General features: G+C 40.9%; 4 protein-coding genes across 5 annotated transcripts; 1 reads left to right on the top strand and 3 right to left on the bottom strand.

Annotated features, from left to right (window-relative positions):
- Positions 1-1,485: 1,485 nt before the first annotated feature.
- Positions 1,486-3,080, bottom strand: LOC127778395 (heavy metal-associated isoprenylated plant protein 35-like). Its single transcript, XM_052304992.1, has 3 exons — positions 2,917-3,080; positions 2,707-2,782; positions 1,486-2,629 (listed from the first exon to the last, which is right to left on the bottom strand). Exons 1-3 carry the CDS (start codon positions 2,950-2,952, stop codon positions 1,737-1,739), a joined length of 1,005 nt encoding a protein of 334 aa, XP_052160952.1. The 5' UTR covers positions 2,953-3,080; the 3' UTR covers positions 1,486-1,736.
- A 7,440-nt stretch (positions 3,081-10,520) lies between these two features.
- LOC127780871 (pentatricopeptide repeat-containing protein At2g32630-like) lies at positions 10,521-12,291 on the top strand. Its single transcript, XM_052307846.1, has one exon. It carries the CDS (start codon positions 10,559-10,561, stop codon positions 12,212-12,214), a length of 1,656 nt encoding a protein of 551 aa, XP_052163806.1. The 5' UTR covers positions 10,521-10,558; the 3' UTR covers positions 12,215-12,291.
- A 131-nt stretch (positions 12,292-12,422) lies between these two features.
- Positions 12,423-13,843, bottom strand: LOC127780872 (uncharacterized). 2 transcript variants are annotated; one of them, XM_052307848.1, is made up of 7 exons: positions 13,695-13,843; positions 13,546-13,584; positions 13,407-13,460; positions 13,224-13,277; positions 13,062-13,115; positions 12,902-12,976; positions 12,423-12,793 (listed from the first exon to the last, which is right to left on the bottom strand). In XM_052307848.1, exons 1-7 carry the CDS (start codon positions 13,746-13,748, stop codon positions 12,695-12,697), a joined length of 429 nt encoding a protein of 142 aa, XP_052163808.1. In that variant the 5' UTR covers positions 13,749-13,843; the 3' UTR covers positions 12,423-12,694. The 2 variants fall into 2 exon arrangements, with proteins under 2 accessions (XP_052163808.1, XP_052163807.1); XM_052307847.1 differs by having other exon boundaries at positions 12,902-13,115.
- Positions 13,844-16,951: 3,108 nt separating this feature from the next.
- On the bottom strand, positions 16,952-17,403 carry LOC127780534 (flowering-promoting factor 1-like protein 5). Its single transcript, XM_052307452.1, has one exon. The coding sequence runs from the start codon at positions 17,306-17,308 to the stop codon at positions 16,991-16,993; it is 318 nt and encodes a 105-aa protein (XP_052163412.1). The 5' UTR covers positions 17,309-17,403; the 3' UTR covers positions 16,952-16,990.
- Between the last annotated feature and the right edge of the window lie 4,051 nt (positions 17,404-21,454).

Here is a 21,454-nt window from a genome sequence, read left to right as displayed (position 1 = left end):
CCAGCAATTTTGCTGTCCGTCCCGTGGATGGAGATGCTGCCATCCGTTCTCACTGTTTCCATGGGGTGTACACAACAAATTAAACCTCGCATATATACTCCCTGCCTTGTACGACTACCTAGTATACTACAGATGAACAGTCTCTGTGCTCCTTTTGGTCACAACACAACTTTGACCAACAGCTGTGTTGGGTTGTTAATGTTGCCGTCTCTTCTTTCTCTCTTTTTTTTTTTTACGTCCACGCTTCTTAAATTATTAAACAGATTTTTTTTTGAAAATACATATATAAAAAATTGTTTTATAAACCATATTAATCTATTTTTAATCACGTATTAATGAGTTGCTCAAAAAGGTGCACGAGGGATTTGCTCCCAACTCAAACTGCCAAACATATTTTTAGTTTTTAATTGCTACCTTCTGTAACGAAAATTATGATATATTGTTTGCTCTCTAGCTTAATTATTAGCTGTAACCAAAATTTAAATTTTAAAATTACTTTTAGTGTTGATCTTAATATTATTAATTACTTTTACTTATTAGATTTTAAGTGATTAAGAACATATGTGTGTGAAAGTTTTATTCATAAATTATTTTTCGCTAATAAGCATTAGGGCTTATAATCGGCTATAGGTGAAACAATAGGTCTGTGCGTTGTCAGTCACAGTTTGCTAACACTTGCCAACAAAAGAAACCAAACATCCTCAAGATTAAGTGTTCAAAATATTTGTCCAGCAGGTCTAAAAGAATATTTCCATATTTTTCTAAATCATTAAAACATGGCGGATACGGGAATCTTATCATAAGTAACTGAACAACTGTCTCAGTTAAATAAATTTGTCTAACTTAACTTTAGAAGTGGTAAACTGTATATGGCTGGCCAACAATCGACCCCTAAACAAACCGAGACTATCGTATCCCTAAACACTAACTATATCAATCAAACAAGTGGCGCATTGGTTAAACGAAATACTATCAAGAGTACCACTGGTAAATGCTAATTTAAACAACTCCATTCATAATTAAGAAAAACAAACAAGTCCATGTCCACTCTCATAGTCTCATGCCCTTGCTGATTTGTCCACTACCCTTCCATTATGCTTTCCCCAAAATAATCAAATCAAGGAGCGTATCACAGAACAACGCAAGAATCATTGCATTACATGTGGACAACTCTGGCCCTTTGTTTAATTTGCAGAGTAATCATCTCATAAACAAAAGCCTGTGAGCCAACAGGACGCCAGCTTAACTAGCCTGGCCAAAGACTCTTCTTGGCGCCAAATGTGCCTCCACTTGCCTCACAATTCGAAGTGGTAGGTAACATCACATCACTGCTCAAATTCAAAATATCTGGTTTATTTTGTTTGTGTAATGAATTAGATACCTACAAATTCATTAAAAAAATCATGCATCTTACAAGGTTTTCATAAATTCTACTTTTCAGAAGGGCCCATCATTTAGAAAATAATAAACAACCAAACAAGTTAATTAACAAAAGAAGATATTAAGGGTACTAAAATACTCATCTCATTACATGATGCACTAAGAGCATTTTAAAATGGGAAGAGAAAAAAAAGTCTGGTCAAGAAGAGGTTTGACCATCTAATTAACAGTACTCCACTCTAGCTAGCAACCACACGAGAGGAGAGGCTTCTATTGAGAAGCCTCCCCGTCAACTACAGCTCGATCGGTCCCGTGTCCGGCGCCGGCGATCGTCGCCGGCGGCGGCGGCGGCGGCATTACATGACGCTACACGAGCTCGGGTTCTCCTCGTTGAACATGTTGCTGTAAGACTCCTGCGGCGGCGACGACCGCATGCCCGGCGGGCCGTACAGGTACTCCGGCGGCGGCGGCGGCGGCATCATCATGGGCGGGTACGGCGAGTAGCCGTACGACATCTGCGGCGGCGGCGGCATGGGCGTCGGCTGCATGGACATTACCGGCGTGGGCGCGTAGTACGAGGACACGCTCGCGCTCGGGTGCGCCACATTGTAGCTCATCACCGGCTGCGGCGAGTAGTACGGGAACCCGCCGTGAGGGCGCTCCGGCGACGACAGCGTTGGCGCCGGAGCGGGCATCGACGGCGCGGGTGCGGCCGGTGGCGCCTTGGCAGCTGGCTTCTCCGGCGCCGCGGCGTCCGCCTCGCCGCCGCCGTCCTTCTGCTTGTTCTTCTTCTTCTTGCCCTTCTTCCCGCCGGATTCCTCCCCGCCCTCCTCCTCGTCGGCGGCGGCGGCGGCCGATTCTTTGTTAGGCTCAGGCGAGCCCTTCTCCTTCTCGGGCACCTCGCCCTCCTTCTTGGCGGCGTCGTCCTTGGCCGGCTTCTTCGCCTCGGCTTTCTTCTCCTTCTCCGGCTTCTTCTCCGAGCTCTCAGTCCCAGCTTCCTTCGCCGCCTCCTTCGCCTTCTTCTCCGCGCCCTTCCCGCGCTCCCCGGCCGGCGCCGGAGCAGCAGCTGGTGGCGGCGCGGCGGCGACCTCGTCGGGCTTCTGCTTCGCCGCGGCGGCGACCGGCGGCGACGGCCACACCGTGGCGTGCTTCCCTGACTTGTGCAGCCGCCTGACGAGCACGTCGGCGCCGACGCTGCTCGTCACCGTCACCTTGTGCTGCGCCGCGTCGATTGTCACCTTGTACACGCCTGCGCATCACCGGAAAACCAATCAATCACCAAGAAATCGATCAAATCTCAATCAAACCTGCGAAAACTACACATACCTTCGATGTTCTGGAGCACCTTCTTGACCTTCTTCTTGCAACCCTCGCAGTGGATCGACACTCGGAGCACGGTGGTCTGCACCAACAAGAACAGCAAGACGTCAGCAAAACAACAACAATGGCGTCGTCGTCGTCTCCGCAAAGATCGAGCATTAGAGCTAAGCTCTAGCCTCCAATGGAGGCATTGATTTCATTCAGATCAAGGCTCACCGTGTACTGCAGTGGCTCTGCTTCTCCTGACGCCATGGATGAAGGCTTAGCTAGCTAGCTACCTCGAGACGGAGTAGCTTCGAGCTAAGCTGAGCTCTGTGGCGGCGGCGCGTGCGAGTGAGAAGGGAAGCTAAGCCAGGAGGGAGTGTGTTGCTTAGGGAAGCTGAGCTTTATAATGGCCAACAAGTGTAGCACTGTACTAGTTGAGGGTGCTATTTGCAAAGTGCCAGCGTGTCACTGACCTGTGGGCCCAGGTCTACTGGTACCCTGTACACGTCAATCCTTGAAGGACCCAGGATGGTGACATCAGAACCACATAAATATATTTGTATGCAATGATCATATCCATGATGATGGCAGATTGAAGCTTAGTGCTCCCTGATGATCAGTTCTGGCTAGTACTAGCTTTTTTTCCTGATTATCCTGGCCTAAATGTTTTAGGTGAAGATTATCATGTGATCTTTGATAAGGATCTCCATTAATCTGTGCAAGTGTGTGCATGCAATTCTGGCGATCTATCTCTTTTGTTTTAGTGGTGCAATCAAGACCTCGTAATTCAGGGGTTTGGTGAATGAGTCAGACAGGGCCATTACATTCAGCAACAACTTAACAGCAGCAGCATTCAAAACAAAAGGGTGTCTCTCATTATGGAGCACCACATGCACGTACGTTGTTTTCAGAGCAGGTAACTATAGCTCCTCTAGTGGTGTCATTTTCACTTGTGCTGCAGCTGTAGTACCCGCTAATTACAGAGTATAGTTAAGAGTAATTAAGTTGCTTATTATTGTAGCAGCCTCATCTGATGAAATGTCCATTCTGCGACTGACTCCCCGGGTAGAAAACTAGAATTCAGATATTCAGGTTAATTTCAGAGAACAAAATGTGACAGATATGAGTAGTATTCAGATAAAATGTCCAGAACCGATGATGGTTGCATGTTTGCAGTAGTTTCTTCAGACATTATATATTCAGGTTTCGGAACACTCGAAAACTACTGTACCCCAGTACATACGTACTGGGCGTTACTATACGATTGGCCTACAGTTACTTCCACGTGACGTACGTACATTATACTACTTAAATACGCCGTAGGGTCGACCAGAAGATACGTATCAGAATTCAGAATATCAGTGGTCGCATATTAGTACTGTGGTTATAGCTGGGTCAGGACGTACAAGTACAGTATGTGTGTACGCACCAACGACGTATATACAGTTAGCTAGACAGGTGAAATGTACTGCACTGCTGCTGTCAGACACGTCTCCCGTTGGAGATACAATTCATTCATGGCATATCAACAGAGCATCCGTGGCATGTTCGTGCATGTGAGTACATATTAGTATGCATTCAAGCAAAAAACTCTCGGTTCGGTCTTTCGGTGTTTGAGAAAATTTTGTCATCTAATCGAACAATTCGATCGGTTTTGATTAGCTCTGTCCGGTCCTGAAATACTACTATGCGACGGTTTCAAGAGACAAAAAATCAAATAAATTATAGAGCAAGATTTTCTCAGCCCTTTCTAGCTCTTTTAGCTAGGATTCTTTGACAATTGTAGCACAAGATAACGACCAACGACGTATAACATACCAATTCATCAAGATAGCTAGCATCAATCATAGCAGTGATCTATCTTCCAACTTAACCAAGATAGTAGCTACTTGGGCTTCTTTCCTAATTTCGGCTAAATTCTATCATTTCGGTCAATCGAGAATGATAACCAAATTAATTTACCTAATTAATTTTAGTAAGTGAAAAAGGCCTGACCGAATTTCGGAGTGAAAAAATGGTCTCGGTTATTTTTTGGCTACTGTAACTAACGAGGCTAAAGATTATTCATGCGACGTCGCCGAAGGCGCGAAATGGAAAAAGGATAATGTACTGCACTACGTACTTACTGAATACTGCGACCACGAGTGTAATACTGCAAGCTCTTTCACTATCTGCACGGCGAAAATTGGTATAGCAGTATCAGTGTAGTAACTGCTGTACGTGCTCGATCCGGGACCTTCCTACCATCAATTGTTGGCAATGCCAATCGTTGGCATTTCTCTTGTCATTCAGTTTGGAACCAAAATGTATTGTCTGTACTGCTGCATACATCTCCATTGAACTACTCCTATATAAGGTTCATTACTTAAGTGCGTAAACGGTAGTTTGAGCAAGTAAATGTTGGAGGTTGGGTTTAAGTTGATGGAGCAAAGTGCAGCAATAAATCTGGAGACCTAGCTACCAACCTCCCTGCAGGGTTAGTAAATTGTGCTCGGCCAAGGCTGTCAATCTAACAGCAGGGTAAGGTACAATTCTCCAATCTCCATCAAAGGCGATGGCCCACCAGATATGTTTATGACAGGTAGAGTCAGATGCGAGTACTGCTTTTTTCTAGTAATAAAAATAAAGTTAGGACACGTAAAATAAAAGATTTGTTAGCGTATAAATTTAGAAAATGGATTTATTTTTATATTTAGCGTATAAATTTAGAAAATGGATTTATTTTTATATTTATATTTTAAAACAACTTTTATATATAAAGTTTTTACACGAAACACACTATTTAACGGTTTAAAAAACGTGCTAACAGGAATTGAGATAAAATAAGTATCTTAATCTGAAAATAACATCATCTAGTACTATATAGCCTTGTTTAGAGATATAAGGATTTCGAGAAGTAGTTGGTTGATAGCTTTTGATAATCTAAAATAAAACTAGGTTTTAGTTTTTCATCTTCTTTATAGTTTATTTTGTAAATATAATATGTGAAGTCCTGAAAATTATGAAAGAAGTTGTAGCTAGAAACTCTGTAAACAAAAGTTGGATAAACTTTTGGATACTCGTGGCACGCTTTTCAAACTACTAAACGGTGCGTTGCGTGCGAAAACTTTCTATGTGAAAGTTGTTCTAAAATATCAGATTAATCCATTTTCAAGTTTGTAATAATTAAAACTCAATTAATCACACATTATTATCATCTCGTTTTACGCGAAACACTTAATCTTTATCTTTATCTTCAGGAGATTCAAACACCACCTATAGATTTAGTGTAATCAAGGATGTGCTGTTGGCTTCTGTATCTTTAGAGACATGTATCAAGGGACGTATTGACGAGAGTGTAAATGTAGTATTGCGTGTGTAATGGTGTATGCATTGTCATGTAATAAAAAAAAAACTCCGCAAACAAGGACTAGGCCGAGTTTGAAACTACGTTTCAACTAGAGTTGTTGGCGGCTCGAAAAAGAAGTTCTAGATGATTAATTAAATATTATCTATTATAAATTTTTAAAATAATTTTATTTCCTTAATATAAATATTATATATATATGTATGTATATATAATTTTTTTATACAAAACATAATGTTTAATAATTTAGGAAGGGTGTAAACGAAATCGAGAAAATTGTCATTTTAAATTGTACTTAGAACTCAGCCTCTACTTCACTCCGGAGAAGACCCTTGGAGAGAGACAATTGGTTTGTTTAGGGAGTTTATAGCTGCTGCAGCTTCTTTTAGAATCAGAAACTCTTCCAAATAATCTAACTTTTGATATAGATTATGAGAAGCTATAGTTATAGAATCTAGAAAATAAATTAGAAATCAAATGCTGAAAAACCTAGCTTTTTCAGATTCTCGAAAGATGATTTTCAATCAGATGCTTTTTAGAATGTTAAACTCGCTAAACAAGCTCAATGAAAGAGCTCTGCTCCTAAAATAAACATCTCTGTCAGGGTTGTAATTATTCCTTGTCCAAAGAAAAAGCTGCTGGCCGCGTCCTTGCCGCCGTATAAACATATTATTACCTCGCCGGCATGGGCCCCACCCGCCGTACCCCGGCTACATGTACCGCCACGTGGGCCGCGCGCGGCGGCGAGGCCGAGATGCTCTCGCGCCGGAATTTAACACCACCATGGCATTGGGGCGCCATGGATGGATCTCCTCTCGCGGTGCAGTGCAGCTCGAGGTGCAGTCTTTGAGCAGTTCGAGGTACGGACAGGCACATGGCTCGCGGTTTATTCGATCCCGGAGACTTCACACATGCTTAATCAAGCTAGGATTTAGAGCGTGTTTGATTAGTTTCCTCGTTAATTGCTCGGTTTTTCTTCCTTTTTGTTGTTGTTGTTGTTTACCTTGCCCGATGCTAGCTGCAAGCCTGAAATAGTGCGCATTGTTGCCTAGCTCTTGTCTACTTTGATCGGCTGGAAAACCTGACGTTTTAGCTGTAAACAGTTGGGTTTTCGCAAATTTAAGCTCTCTCCTGTGTCCTGCCTAAAATATCATCTGTCATGACGCAGTTATGGTTAGATCATGCTCGCTGAGCAAGCAGCAACCACATCATCCACTGGCCACTTTTGTGTTTCTGTCCTGAATATACTGATGTTGCACTCCTAAATTTGAGTGTGTTTGAGACAAGGACAAAGAGTAAATTACGAAGATATGCAAAACGGGATTCGTCATTAGTGTAATTAATTATTTTAAACTTTAACATAGTTTGTTTATGGTTTCTTTTAAAAAAGAATATTGTTTAGCGGTTTTGCAAGCGAGCGAGAAAAGAACGCAGATATATCTAATGCTTCACTCTCTTGAAGATGAAGATGGAACGAAAAGCAGCAACAGTATAGTATGGTAAAGATGGAAAAACGAAAAGCAGTTCGGGATTCACTCATTCAGGGGACTGTTCACAGACCGTAATGGGATCAAATCGATGGATCTGATGTTCCAAGGACGACGAATATGCAATTGCAAGAAAGGGCAAAAGTTGCATCGCCAGGCCACACCCCGATGATCGATGGCCTGATCAGATACTCCTCCATATCCTTCTTTTACTTCTTTCTCTTCTTTTCTCCATATCCTCTTCTTGTGTGTGCATATACTGTGTAAGAGTAATCAGGGTCAGGTTCACAAAACCGATGAAATTTTGTGAAACCGGCCAGTATTAGCCAGTTTATATATGGTGTTGATCAAAATTTGTCGGTTTTTATTGGTTTTCGGTCGGATTTCAATAAACCGGTTAGAGCAATTTTTTACTTCGAAATCGAAAAAGGTAAACCATGATTTATTCAGGGTTTATCAAACCGTTTTGGATGGGGTTATCTTAAATTTAAATTTTTAACCTTAAATTTGAAGCCGATTTTTAGGTTTTTTTTATCGAAGTTAATTTTTCAGCCTTTGTTTTTAGATCGCTAATAACACGTATATAAAAGTTTATTTACAAATTATTTTTCATTTACAAATATACCGTTTGGTTTATTTTACATATATAAGCCAAATGATAGGGCTAATAAACGCGTGGTTTTGTTAACCCTGGCAGTGATAGAAAAGCATTGATCATCAGGCAGCCTACCCGGCTCTATGTCTATGGAGTAGTAGCTGCCGCGGTAAGTGTGCTGAGCTTTCTCCATCAAAAGCAGTGTCTCCGATTATAAATTCTGCCTGCAGAAAGGCAGCTGGCCGGCGCCACAGCCGTCCTGCTTGCTTGGCTTGGCTCCAAGTTTGTTAACCCCCACACACAGTTGAGTGACACAGGTGTTTCCCTTGCATGATCACACAGTAACAGTATCACTACTCCACCGACGCCGCAATCCGCCGTTGTAATGCAGACAGAATACCCTCGCCGCCGCCTTGCATGCGGCCGCCACACTGTGCTGGTATTAAGCTTTCTTAAAACGTTTGGAGGAATGTTATTATTGGTTAAGAATGACAGGTAAAAAAAATACTTTTACTTTGAAACAAATTATTATGTCGGAGTTTACTATGGGCTGGTTTGGTTTGAGGCCTAAATTAGACTTACCAATATTTGACAATTTCAATAGTGTTTAGTGTCTATTTGATTTGAAGCCAAATTTTGACATGCCTAAGAAAATAGGCCATTTCAATAGTGAACTTAGGCTATTTTGGCTTCAATACAAACACAATTTTAGTAAGACCTATTTAAGCTACAAACCAAACTAACCCTATATTTTAGAATAGAGATAACTAACACTAGTACTTCTATAGTATATCACATGTATAGTACCAACACAAAGCTATCATCTGTTTTAATTTCCAAACTTTAATATATTTATCGTCACTTCCTCGAAATCCAATACACCTATACTTTTCTATATAGTTGATACTCACTAACAATTATTAGAAGCTAAAGCTCAACATACAAGCATGCCACATCATCACCCACTAGCAATTACTATTCTAGCCTATTTAAAATCCCATACAAGCATACCACATCTTCACTTGCTAGTAATAATTATTGTTCTAGCCTATTTTAAATCCCATGCAAACATGACACATCATCAACAAGCATGTGTCAAATCATCTTCTTCACATTATTTTCTTAACATTTCAACTCTCGGCATTTCGACAATATTTAACATATACCTATCCATAAATCCCGCAGCAAAGCGCGGGGTATCACCTAGTTACTACTTCCTCCGTTTTACAATGTAAGACTTTCTAGCATTGTCATATAGATGTTAATGAATATAGGCATATATATATTTTTAGATTCATTAACTTCTAAATGAATATGAGCAATGTTAGAAAGTCTTACAATCTGAAAAGGATGGAGTACTAATGGTGATGGAGTCTTTATAGGATAAGTGAAATTATGCCAAAAACAAATAAAGTTTTTATTTTTTTTGGGACGTAACGTAAGTATAGTACTATTACAAGTCGGTGTGTTAAGCGAAAAGCAAAATCGGTATGTATTGTGTGCACGTGTGTGTCTGTGGAGCACGCATCTAGTCATGTAGAGGGTTCCCGATATGGGCAGGCACGAGGGCGAGCACGTACACGTACTCCTCCTCCTACTACGTGATGAGTAGAGCCGAGTAGTGCGACGTGGTCGTGTACAGGCAGAGGCAGCACTGTGCACACATGCGTGTGTTGTTGTTGTTGCTGCTGCGTTGGTGTCTCGTCGACGCGACAGGGCCGGACGTGCGTGGCAGGCCGGACGGCCCGTGGCCCGTATGGGCAAGATACGAGTACGTACTACGCCCCCCGGCGCCATGGGCCACAACCGCGTCGTATCCTGTCTCGCCTTTTCGGTTCCCAAGCCGCTCGTGAACTTCTCTCGACTCAACCACCATGCCCCATGTCATTCCCTTCGTCGTTCCGTCTGCCACGTACACCTTCCATCTAAAAAAGAACTCAACCAACTCAACAGATCGATTTTTTTTTTGACGGAGGAAGTACGTGATGAATGAATATATGGACGGAGGCTATTTAATATGGTAATCAGCTAATGCTGTAAAAATCATATAAGCTGATCAATTTGGAAATATTAGAGGTACATATTGTTCTCCAGTTTACATCGGCTGATAATGTAACGTAATATATTGAGAAATTTGCACCGAATATTACATTTTACATTTTCAGTTTTCTTCAAGCTCCACCATACACGGCCCGCCCATATAGCAACGAAGCACATTTGTATGTAAAAAGGCCCGCCCAATTCCTCTTGCATGTATGTGTTTGTAGGTGGGCCGGTGGCTCCTGCTCTTTATGGGCCTTGGGGATAATGGGCTGACATTTCAGTCCATATATTATTGGGCCGACATTTTAAGCCCATAAAAGCATCTGCAACATTGGACACCAAGCAGGTCGAGCCCATTTGGACTCGCTCGTCTTCTCCCCTCTCCACCTCGCTCCCCCGCCGATGGCGTCCGACTCCGAGTCGCCGGCGGCGGCGGCGGCGCCGGCGAAGTTACCGGCCACGCCGCTGGCGGGGTTCGTTTCTCTCCTCACCGCGCGCCGCTTCGCGGCCGCTAAGTCGCTACTCGCCTCCCTCGTCACGCCCCGCCTGCTCGCCGTCCCCTTCGCCGACCTGGCCGCCGCCTCCCTCCCTCGCGCCGCGCCGCGGCACGCCGTCACTGCCTTCTACGACATGCTCTTCCGCGCCTACGCGGACTCGGGCGCCGCCGCTCGCGCCGCCGAGGCCTTCGAGCTAACCGTATCCCGCCTCGGGGGGCTTGACCCCCGCTCCCTCACCTCCTCCCTCCTCTCGCTCCGGCGAGCAGGCTACCTCGACACCGCCGCCGACCTCCTCAAACAGGCTGCCACTTCTTGTCCTGACTCCGTCACGCCTCTCTCGGCGTCTGTCGTCGTCGACGGATACTGCAAGTCTGGCCGCGTCGCCCACGCCCGCCAGCTGCTCGACGAAATGCCTCGACACGGCGTGAAGGTTAACGCCTTGTGCTATAACTCGCTGCTAGACGCATACACGCGCGAAAAAGATGATGATCGGGTGGCAGAGATGCTAAAGGTAATGGAAAATGAAGGCATTGAGCCAACAGTCGGGACATATACAATCCTCGTCGATGGTTTATCGGCAGCCAGAGATATCACCAAGGTTGAGGCTGTGTTTGAAGAGATGAAGAGTAAGAATCTCTCAGGGGATGTCTACTTCTATTCTTCAGTCATCAACGCATACTGCCGTGCAGGGAATGTGCGGAGGGCATCGGAGGTGTTTGATGAATGTGTTGGGAATGGCATTGAGCCAAACGAGCGTACGTATGGAGCATTGATCAATGGGTTCTGCAAGATTGGGCAGATGGAGGCTGCAGAGATGTTGGTGACAGATATGCAAGTTCGAGGGGTGGGAATTAACCAAATTGTTTTCAATACAATGATTGATGGGTATTGTCGGAAAAATATGGTGGACAAGGCTCTTGAAATAAAGATGATCATGGAGAAGATGGGCATCGAGCTGGATGTGTATACATACAACACACTAGCATGTGGCCTCCGCAGGGCTAATAGAATGGATGAGGCCAAGAATCTATTGCGTATCATGATTGAGAAGGGTGTCAGGCCAAACCATGTAAGCTACACTACGTTGATCAGCATCCATTGCAATGAAGGTGACATGGTCGAGGCAAGAAGGCTGTTTCGAGAGATGGCAGGAAATGGGGCAGAACCTAGTCTGGTAACCTACAATGTTATGATGGATGGGTACATCAAGAAGGGGAGCATACGGGAGGCTGAGAGGTTCAAAAAGGAGATGGAAAAGAGAGGGCTTGTTCCAGACATATACTCTTATGCAGCGTTAGTCCATGGGCACTGTGTCAATGGGAAGGTGGATGTGGCATTGAGGCTGTTTGAAGAGATGAAGCAGAGGGGGTCTAAACCCAACTTGGTGGCATATACTGCTCTGATATCCGGCCTGGCCAAGGAAGGAAGATCAGAGGAGGCATTCCAGTTGTACGACAATATGCTGGGAGATGGATTGACCCCAGATGATGCTCTGTATTCTGCACTTGTAGGGAGCCTTCACACGGATAAAAAGCAAAATGTTAAACCACGAACAAATTAAGCTCTTTGGGGCGGCAGTGTAAGTCGTGCCAGCTGAACTGAATACCAGGATGAAGTACTCAGCTTCTCATACATGATAATGGTGGATCTGATAAGTTGTCTCTCAGCAGAAACGCAGCTGAGTGCGGAACGCACAGTGATTATAAATGGATTGTTCAGCTCAGTTTGGCACTTAACCATCTAGATCTACATGATTCAGAGCATGTGCGTGCGTACAACTTGGCTGTGCAGAGATCTTTTAATAATAGAGAGTACATGGAATTGTTACAACTCAAGCAATTCTCACTACGGCAAATATATGTTTTTGTTTGTACAACAGTACTTCAGTTTGCTGGTACTGATATACAAACATGCAGTAGGAAACTTGCAAGTGTGCATTCGAGTTTGGCACATGTATTTTCCAAAACTCAACTTCATATAGTTACGGAGCATTTTCGTGCAATACATTGAATGGAACCAACCGTCTGTATGGAGCACCAATTCATGCTTCCATTGCAGTTTGTTTTTCCATATGAGCATCGGTATCAAACTCCTGTGCTGGTTCTCGAGGCTGCGGGGCTTGGTTTGTGTCTTCGTTGCTCTACAACAGAAGCCAAGTCATTGCAGATTCAGGACTGGCAGCAATAGCTCAGTATAGCACATCGCACAGGTACTATTTCTATGAAACAAACATAAAGATGGCATTAACCTTCTCTATATCTGCAAACTGAGTCTGTAAAGTGCCCTTTTCCTCCTGAATTGCAGACCTGATTTCCTTCATTTCCTAGAATCATATGCCAGAACCATGAGCGGTACGACCTAAGAATCAGAACAAACAAAGCAAGAACATGAAAGAGAAAGAGAGAGACCGATTTCAGCAGCTCCACTTCAGAATTGAGCCCCTTCTTCAGCTCCAAAAGTTCCTGCATGAGTTGCCATCACCTGCTATAAGATGGTCCCGTACGTTTTGCTCCAGGAAAGCAGGAGTCTTTCTTCAGTTCTGTACAGAGAGATGATGAAACAGTACTCACATTCTGGCTTGTCTTGACCTGTGTCTCGAGGTTGGAGCGCCAGTTCTGCACCTCCTGCAAAAGCACTTCTGCTGCTCATTCTCCATCATTTTGCCATCAAGACAGAGAAATTCTCCAATAATCCAATTCTATTCCCAGTCACAGCAGCAACAGAGGCAAAGAATTTCGCAGTACAATTCATACCAGTTTGAGCTTCTGGATCCTGTCCAGCAACTCCCCCTGCGACGAGGTCAGCTCCTGCAATCGAAACGAGACACAGGATAAAATCAGCCGAAAATCTCAACGCCAAGAACCAACGCCGCCACCCAGGAATTCACCACACCTTGATGCGCGCGTCCAACTGCTCGAACCCCGCCAATCTCTACAGATCAACAAGAACAAGCATGCATAATTGCATATCAGCAGAAATTGAACTCTGAACACAAAAACATCCAGGGATTCTGAATTCAGCTGTCAACTGCATGTACTTACCGGAGGAGTCTCCGGCGCCGGCGCCGGTGCCGTTAGAGGTGGTGGCTCCGCCATCGATCAGCAGGAGACAGGTAGAATTGGGCCAGATCAAGCGTGAGTTGTATGGCTTTATTCTGTACAATTGTACTGTACCTCACCTAGAAGAGGACATTTTTCAGATGCAAGCAAACCAGTCGTCGATCGGGTTGGTGGATGGATGCAGAGGGGTAAATCTCTCGCCTGCAAAATCGCAAATGCGACGTGAGAAAACGCCCTGTCAGCTGGTGGTTGCAGAATACTTGTCTCCCGGCTTCAAAGCCATGCTATTGCTGCTACCTGACTGACGACTAGTCACTTAATTGTTCATACGCCTTTTATCATTCAAGAACATGTGATCCGCCGCTGGAAATTGGAACATATTAAATGTCCAACAACACGCTGCATGCGATGGTGTTCGACTTGATTTGACGATTTGTTTTGTTAAGTAAAACAAATGCAATGATGGCCAATCATATCTGACGTAGTGCTTAATTAGTGAGGGCCCAACTTGTGATCTTTTCTTCTTCTTCTTTTTACCAATGGTTAGTTTGTCTGAATATACTACAAATTACAATTATGCACGGTACTCTGCACTGAATAATGCATGTCGCTTTAATAAATAAACTGTATTCTCTCTGTTTCAAAATAAATCAATTTAGGGTTGAATGAGATATATGTAGTATGCTCTTCGGTGGTGTTCTTTTCTTCTGAAGATGAGGTGAAGTTTTATACGTAAAACGAGGTGGTATTAACATGTGATTGATTAAGTTTTAATTATTACAAACATGAAAAATAGATTAATATTATATTTTAGAGCTACTTTCATATAGAAAATTTTCGCACAAAATACACTATTTAGCATTTTGAAAAGTGTACCATGAAAATCTTAATCTTCATCCAACTCTTATTGGAGAAAAGAACCATACCTTAGATAGGGTTGGTATCAGGTTCCATGACCATCAAATTGATATCGTATTCGCCGTGTGTCTGTCCACTACATAGGCAGTATATTCATAAACTAGGCTGTGTTTAGATCCAAAGTTTGGATCCAAACTTCAGTTCTTTTCCATCACATCAACCTGTCATACACACACAACTTTTCAGTCACATCATCTCCAATTTTAACTAAAATCTAAACTTTGCGCTGAACTAAACACAGCCTAGCCAATGTAAGTTCATCAAACTCTATCCCTGTTCGTCATCAGAATATTTCTCCTGGTGGTGGGCCCATCCGGCCGGGAGCTAAGCTAACTTGACCGGGACATCACTGCGAGAGTGAAAAGATAGATGCTGCGTTTTATTCCAGCCTTCTCTTAGCGATAGTGGTTCCGGACAAACATGCACGTAATACCTCTATTCAGATTCTTTTTCTTTTTCTTTTTTTTTAAAAAATAGCTCCTTGTTCTATGTTGACAGATGGATACAACGACGACAAACGGGATACTATATTGAGCGTTTGATGAGAACATGCAGTTACAGTCGTACACATCAGATCATGCTAGCTTGCATTATTACAAGCTGATCATTTACATCAATCACAGATACAGATTCCTCCTCCTCCTCTTCTACTTTCTTTTTTAAGGTTCCTTGTTACTATACGTTGACAGGTACTCCATCTGTCCCCAAAAATAGCAATTCTGATACCCGAGGCAATTTTAGCTATCACTATTAAAGACCCAAATACCCTTGTATAAGTACAACATCTATTCCATCATTCAAATAAAAAAACAAACTTCCGTGCACAAGTACTACTCTCGTACAGAGTGCATGTGTGAATGAGAGAGGGAGTAGACGAGAGAAACGAGAGAGAATAGAGAAGTTTGCGTGAACAAGTGGATAGACTACTATCCTGGTTGCTCAGCTGTGACTGTACTGCTATCTCATTCAATGCATCACTAATCGCTTTTTTCTGGGACAAATGCTTCTCTCCAGAAATCGATTCTTTCTAGAACGGAGGGAGTATGATACAACGACATTATATATCGGAAAAGTTAGTTGGCGCGCGCCTTGCGAACGTGCATTTTTAGAGAGTAATAAGCGTAACTAATAATTGTATTAGTTATAGATAATGACAATAATTAAGGTAAGCCTTCCCTTTTCTCCGGTTGTTTTTTTTTAACTAATAGATTGGAAAGAAATCTATACTAAAAGAAACTTTCACGTAAAATTTAAAACTTTTTAACTTTCAACGCAAACTGAAACTATTCTTAAAATTTTCAATTTGAAATTTGAACTTTCAAGTTTTGACCTAAGATTTAAACTTTGAAGTCAAAATTTAAAAACTTTCAACTCGAGATTTAAAACTTTCAACTCAAGATTTGAAATTTTCAACTCAATATATTTTGAAAACACGTGTGCTAACGATTTTTTTAAAAAGGAAAAAAACATAAAAATATAGCGATAAAATACGAAAAAATACATGCGCCGCCAGCTAGCTTGTGCACCAGTTACGGAACTGGCGTGCACGCGCCAACTAGCAACCCCCATTGTATATTTTTATACATACGGGATATATATATCTACTATTATAAACATTCAAGATGTTTTTGATAGCACTTTGGTACGTCATTCGTGAATGAGTCGGTTTTTATGTTCATTCGCTTTTGGAAATAAAGATCCGTATTTGAGTCGAGTTTTAAGTTTGTTCGTTTTTAGAAATAAAGATCCGTATTTGAGTCGGGTTTTAAGTTTGTTCGCTTTTGAAAATACATATGAAATCGTATAAGAAATCTCTTTAAAAAACCTGCATGTATTTGAGTCATGCTTTAAGTTCGTTCACTTTTAAACATACAGAAGGAGCCGTATAAAAAATCTATTTAAAAAAACTCGCATGCTGATTTGAGATGATTGGACTCCTATCATGATTTTCTAGGAAAATATATATTCAAGCGAATTCTCATAGTGAATTTTACCTTAACTAAACCATATAATAATAATAACATTAAAATAAGCTTCACCCATTGTAATGCACGGATATTTTTTTTCTAGTATAGATTTATATTGAACATTTGATTTTACAATCATATACATATATATCAATCACACAGTGCACATTACACACTTATATACATTACATTACCAGTGATCGTACATGCATGCATTACGCCATCTGCATGATTATGTATGTATGCAGAGATTAAACCAAACCAAACCAAACCACACCACACCAAATTAAGCAAAGCAATATATATATATATATATATATATATATATATATATATATATATATATATATATATATATATGGTTTTTGCATTAATATGTAATAAGTGATAAATCTAGGTGTGGAGGTCGACGACCTTGAAGTGGTCGCGGTTCTTGACGACGACGTCGTACATGTGGGTGGAGCGGAAGCGGGAGAAGTCGCGGGGGATGGAGATGAGGTCGGCGCTGCCGTCGCGCCTGTGGAGCTGCAGGGTGGCGCGGTCCTCGTAGTAGCGCTCCCACCCCAGCGCCCCCAGCCTCCGCTCCAGCGCCTCCGTCGACCGGATCACCTCGCTCGTCGCCACATGCACCAGCGCCTTCCTGCTCGTCGCCTGCTCCTCCAGCTCCATCACCCCGTTGTTCCTGAACACCCACACCCCTCCTCCCGCCATTATTTCTATCTACCTATCTATCCTCTTCGATCGATCTGCTCGTTGCTGATATGATGCTGCTACCTGCGTCTGCATATCACCGTATATATAGGCAGCTAGCTATAGCTGGATGCAGTACTGTACATACTGCCAGTGTGTGGTAGTACACCTGGCTTGGCTAAGAGATACTGTATGTATAGTGGTGTTGAGATCAGATGCGACGATGGAATCGATTACCACGTAGTACAGAGCGCGACGACGTCGACTGATGGGGTTTTACCCGTGAATGAATCTATTCTTCTCCTAATTAACACCATGGTGGCGTATTTGGTTAATGAGAAATGCAAAAATCTTCAGGAACCAATCACCAGACATCCCGCAGACTATAACTGCTACTCCCTCCTTCCCTAAATGTTTGACGCCGTTGACTTTTTTAAACATGTTTGACCATTCGTCTTATTCGAAAATTTTTGTGAAATGTGTAAAACCATATGTATACATAAAAGTATATTTAACAATAAATCAAATGATAGGAAAAGAATTAATAATTTCTTAAATTTTTTGAATAAGACGAATGGTCAAACATTTTTAAAAAAGTCAACGACGTCAAACATTCTGGGATGGAGGAAGTATAATGGAAGACATTAGAGATCGGGATTTTGTTTTCAAACCGCGCTAATTTATTACTAGCTCTACTTTTCTATCTATCTTTTCTTCCCAAGATGTATTAATCTTTCTCAGAACTATGCTGTAAGACTTTATTCTACCTCCTAATATAATCGGCAATTTTCTTGCCGCTTTTTCTTTAAAAAAATGAATCTATTCTTCTCATCGTTCTATATCGACCGGTTTCACTTTCATGCCAACCATGATAATTGTGCTTTCTTCACATGCATGACAACAATTTCTACGGGGACATTTCAACAGCGTGTACCTTGTGGTAATACAGGTTCCCTAGGATTTTTGTGGCAACATGTATTCATCTTTTCTTTTTAAACAAAGTGAAGATTCGGCCTCTACATCAACTAAGAATGCATGTGAATTTTTTTGCAGCACCTGAATTAAAATATTTAAGAAGAGAAATGAGACATGAAAAACATCATGCTGCTATATATATGTATAACGGCTTATATAGGAGAATAAAACTTGTCGATTTACAGACCAAGAATAGATAAGAGGATATATATAAATCAACTTATTTTTGGATAATTTTTGTAAACTGTAAGAATCAACTTGTTTTGAAACAAAGTTTGAATTCTTAGAATCAGCTTAGTTTAGAACGGAAGATAGTAGGTAACTTGGTAACTTTGCGTTTCTTCTACTCCCTCCGTTTCAAAATGTTTGACACCGTTGACTTTTTAGCACATGTTTGACCGTTCGTCTTGTTAAAAAAAATTGTGAAATATGTAAAACTATATGTGTGCATTAAAGTATATTTAACAATGAATCAAATGATATGAAAAGAATAAATAATTACTTAAATTTTTTGAATAAGACGAATGGTTAAACACGTACTAAAGGTGTCAAACATTTTGAAACGGAGGGAGTATTTGACAGTAACGCTAGCTTGTCCTGCAGATTCGGTGCTACACCAAGCTTTCATGGCATCAATCTACTTTTGCCAATGGAAGACAACATTTGTACGTAAGCTTTACTACATCAGCAACTTTAAGGAACCGGTTATTCTGTTATTCTCCATTGAGTTCAACATCTTAGTTATGCCTACTTTAATTTATTAATTATCTTTCCGATAACATATTCTTATTAAATGCATTTAATTTTTTTCATGTGAAAATAGATGCAACTAAGAACCATGGAACCAGTTTATTTCTTCTTTCCAAAGAAAACCAGCTCAATTCCAGTAAGAACACCATTGATTCCTTAAAGTTTACTTCGCAAGTTTCAAAACCGTTAAGTAGGGTTTACAAAGCCGTTGAAAACCGCTTGGTGAAAACCGAAGGATTCAAGGCACCGGCTCGAGATCACAAACCCTACTTTTGATAAACCAGCCAATTTTTAAAAAACTCAATCAGATATTAAATTTTTGACAAACTTTTGCCATATTTCACCATTAGTCAATAGTTTTCGAATGGTTTTAGTGGAAACCCGAAGTACCTAGGATCAGTTTCTCGAGTTATATTCGGTTTTGTAAATTAAACCTACTATTGAAGTCGCATAAAAATTGGCGCGGGAAGATCTCACATGAAATAAAACGAGTCCAATAATAATCAAGAGGATCTTTCAAAAGCACAATAATTCAGAACAATATTGCTATATATTTGTCGAGAAATTTTCTCCTAAAAATTTGACAGATGTAATTATAATATAATCGCAATGTAATTATTGTAAGTTGCATGTAACTTTCACATAATTTTGAACCATTAGATTTACTTCAAGATTTGTGCAAATGAGGAAGGAAAAAGTCACAGGGTGCGCACATGTGAGAGGATTCGTTCTCACGATCTCCGTTTTCATGAAAATAGGATGTTACGGAGGGATTTTTGAAAGTTACATTGTAGATACATGCAAGTTACAGTGTAATTACATTACGATTGTACTATAATTACATATGTCGAATTTCTGAAAGAAAATTCGTTGACAAATGTATAGGTGGTCCCATTCAGAATGCCAACTCCTCGTAATTGGTGGATAAATGATCAGGAATCAAGATCTTTATATCCTGCAACCTTTGAACTTTGATGGGAAAAAGGGAAATGTATGCATCAATTCCTGTAGGTACGTAGGACAACAGTGAATATACAAAAACGGGTGGAACCAGGCGCTCATGGACGAGGATGATCGTAGTGGCGTCGTTAGCCATTGTCGCACCAAATGCAAACTCATGTAGAGTGTGTACTTAATACCCTATTTGATTCAGCTTAGAATTATTACAATTTAGATTATTAGGAATAAGCTGAAACAAACAAGTAGATTATTATAATTTATGAGCCAGATTAGTATAATCCAATAATCTCCTCTAGAGGAGCTTTTTTCCAGATTATTGAGTGGCTAAATACTCACTACCCTTAGATAACCTCCAATAATCCAGAGAAACAAACAACACGCAACTTATTCTATATTAGCTTATTACAATTCAGAGCTTATAGTAATCTGATTTCATAATCTAGATTATAATAATATTAGTCTGAAACAACCAGGGCCTTACTCTCTGCACTTCCATATTCCATATTGTAAGCTGTTTTGAGTTTGTTTTAGATCAATTATTTGATTTTAACTAAGTTTATAGAAAAAACACATTACAACAATTACAACACATAATTAATTTTATTTCGAATTTAGTGAACTATTATGATTCTTCTAACACTTAGTTAGCTAAACGTGAATAAAGAGAGAATGATCTAGGTCGGGTGACCGATCCAGCAAAATAAAAATCAAACGCCCTTTACTCCCTCCGCTACTCTAGCGTATGCATGTGTTGCCTTGTGCTTCAGTACTATATTGTACTTTTTTTTCTCTTTCTCCCACGTATATTAATTATCTCATTGTTAAGCTTTAAATTATTTTGTCTTAAATTATTAATCCAATTTATGAACCGATCACACCGTTATATTCGTTTAATTAGATCTTTACAGTGAGAAGTAAGATGTTATATGATTATATTCCGATGAAAGAAAAATATATATTTCAGTTGTTAAAATTTAATGTTACATGTGTGATAGCGAAATGTTGTAGCATATGTTTTCATTAAGTTTCATAAAATTTACGCAATTATCTACCCCTACTCTCTCTTCGAACATACTACTTGCTCTCTCTCCCTCTCCACTTCATCCATGCATGCATATAGCAGTCTTCAAAATAAATTTTCTCCTAAACTATTTATCCAATATATGATTCGATCACAACGTTGCATTTGTTATAATTAAATCTTCACAACAAGATTTCCCGTAATTATATTCCGATGAAAAAAATATATATTTCAGAGTGTTAAAACTTATTGTTTCATACGTGACAACAACATTGTTTCAACTTGTATTTTCACTGTGTTTCAGAAATTTTTTAAATGTTTCAATTGCTTTTCTTTCACTATGTATAAATTAATGTTTCACCTAGTGGTTAATTGAAACATTTGATAGCAATAAATTTTTGGTAGGAATTGGATGCTCAATTTGTAGTTCTCTCCTAAAAAAATAATAAACTTTTAAAATG

This window comes from Oryza glaberrima, chromosome 7 (genome assembly GCF_000147395.1).
Source record: "Oryza glaberrima chromosome 7, OglaRS2, whole genome shotgun sequence".
NCBI classification, from domain to species: Eukaryota; Viridiplantae; Streptophyta; class Magnoliopsida; order Poales; family Poaceae; genus Oryza; species Oryza glaberrima.
Note: the sequence above shows the minus strand (reverse complement) of the source record. Positions and strands in the feature narration are given on the sequence as shown.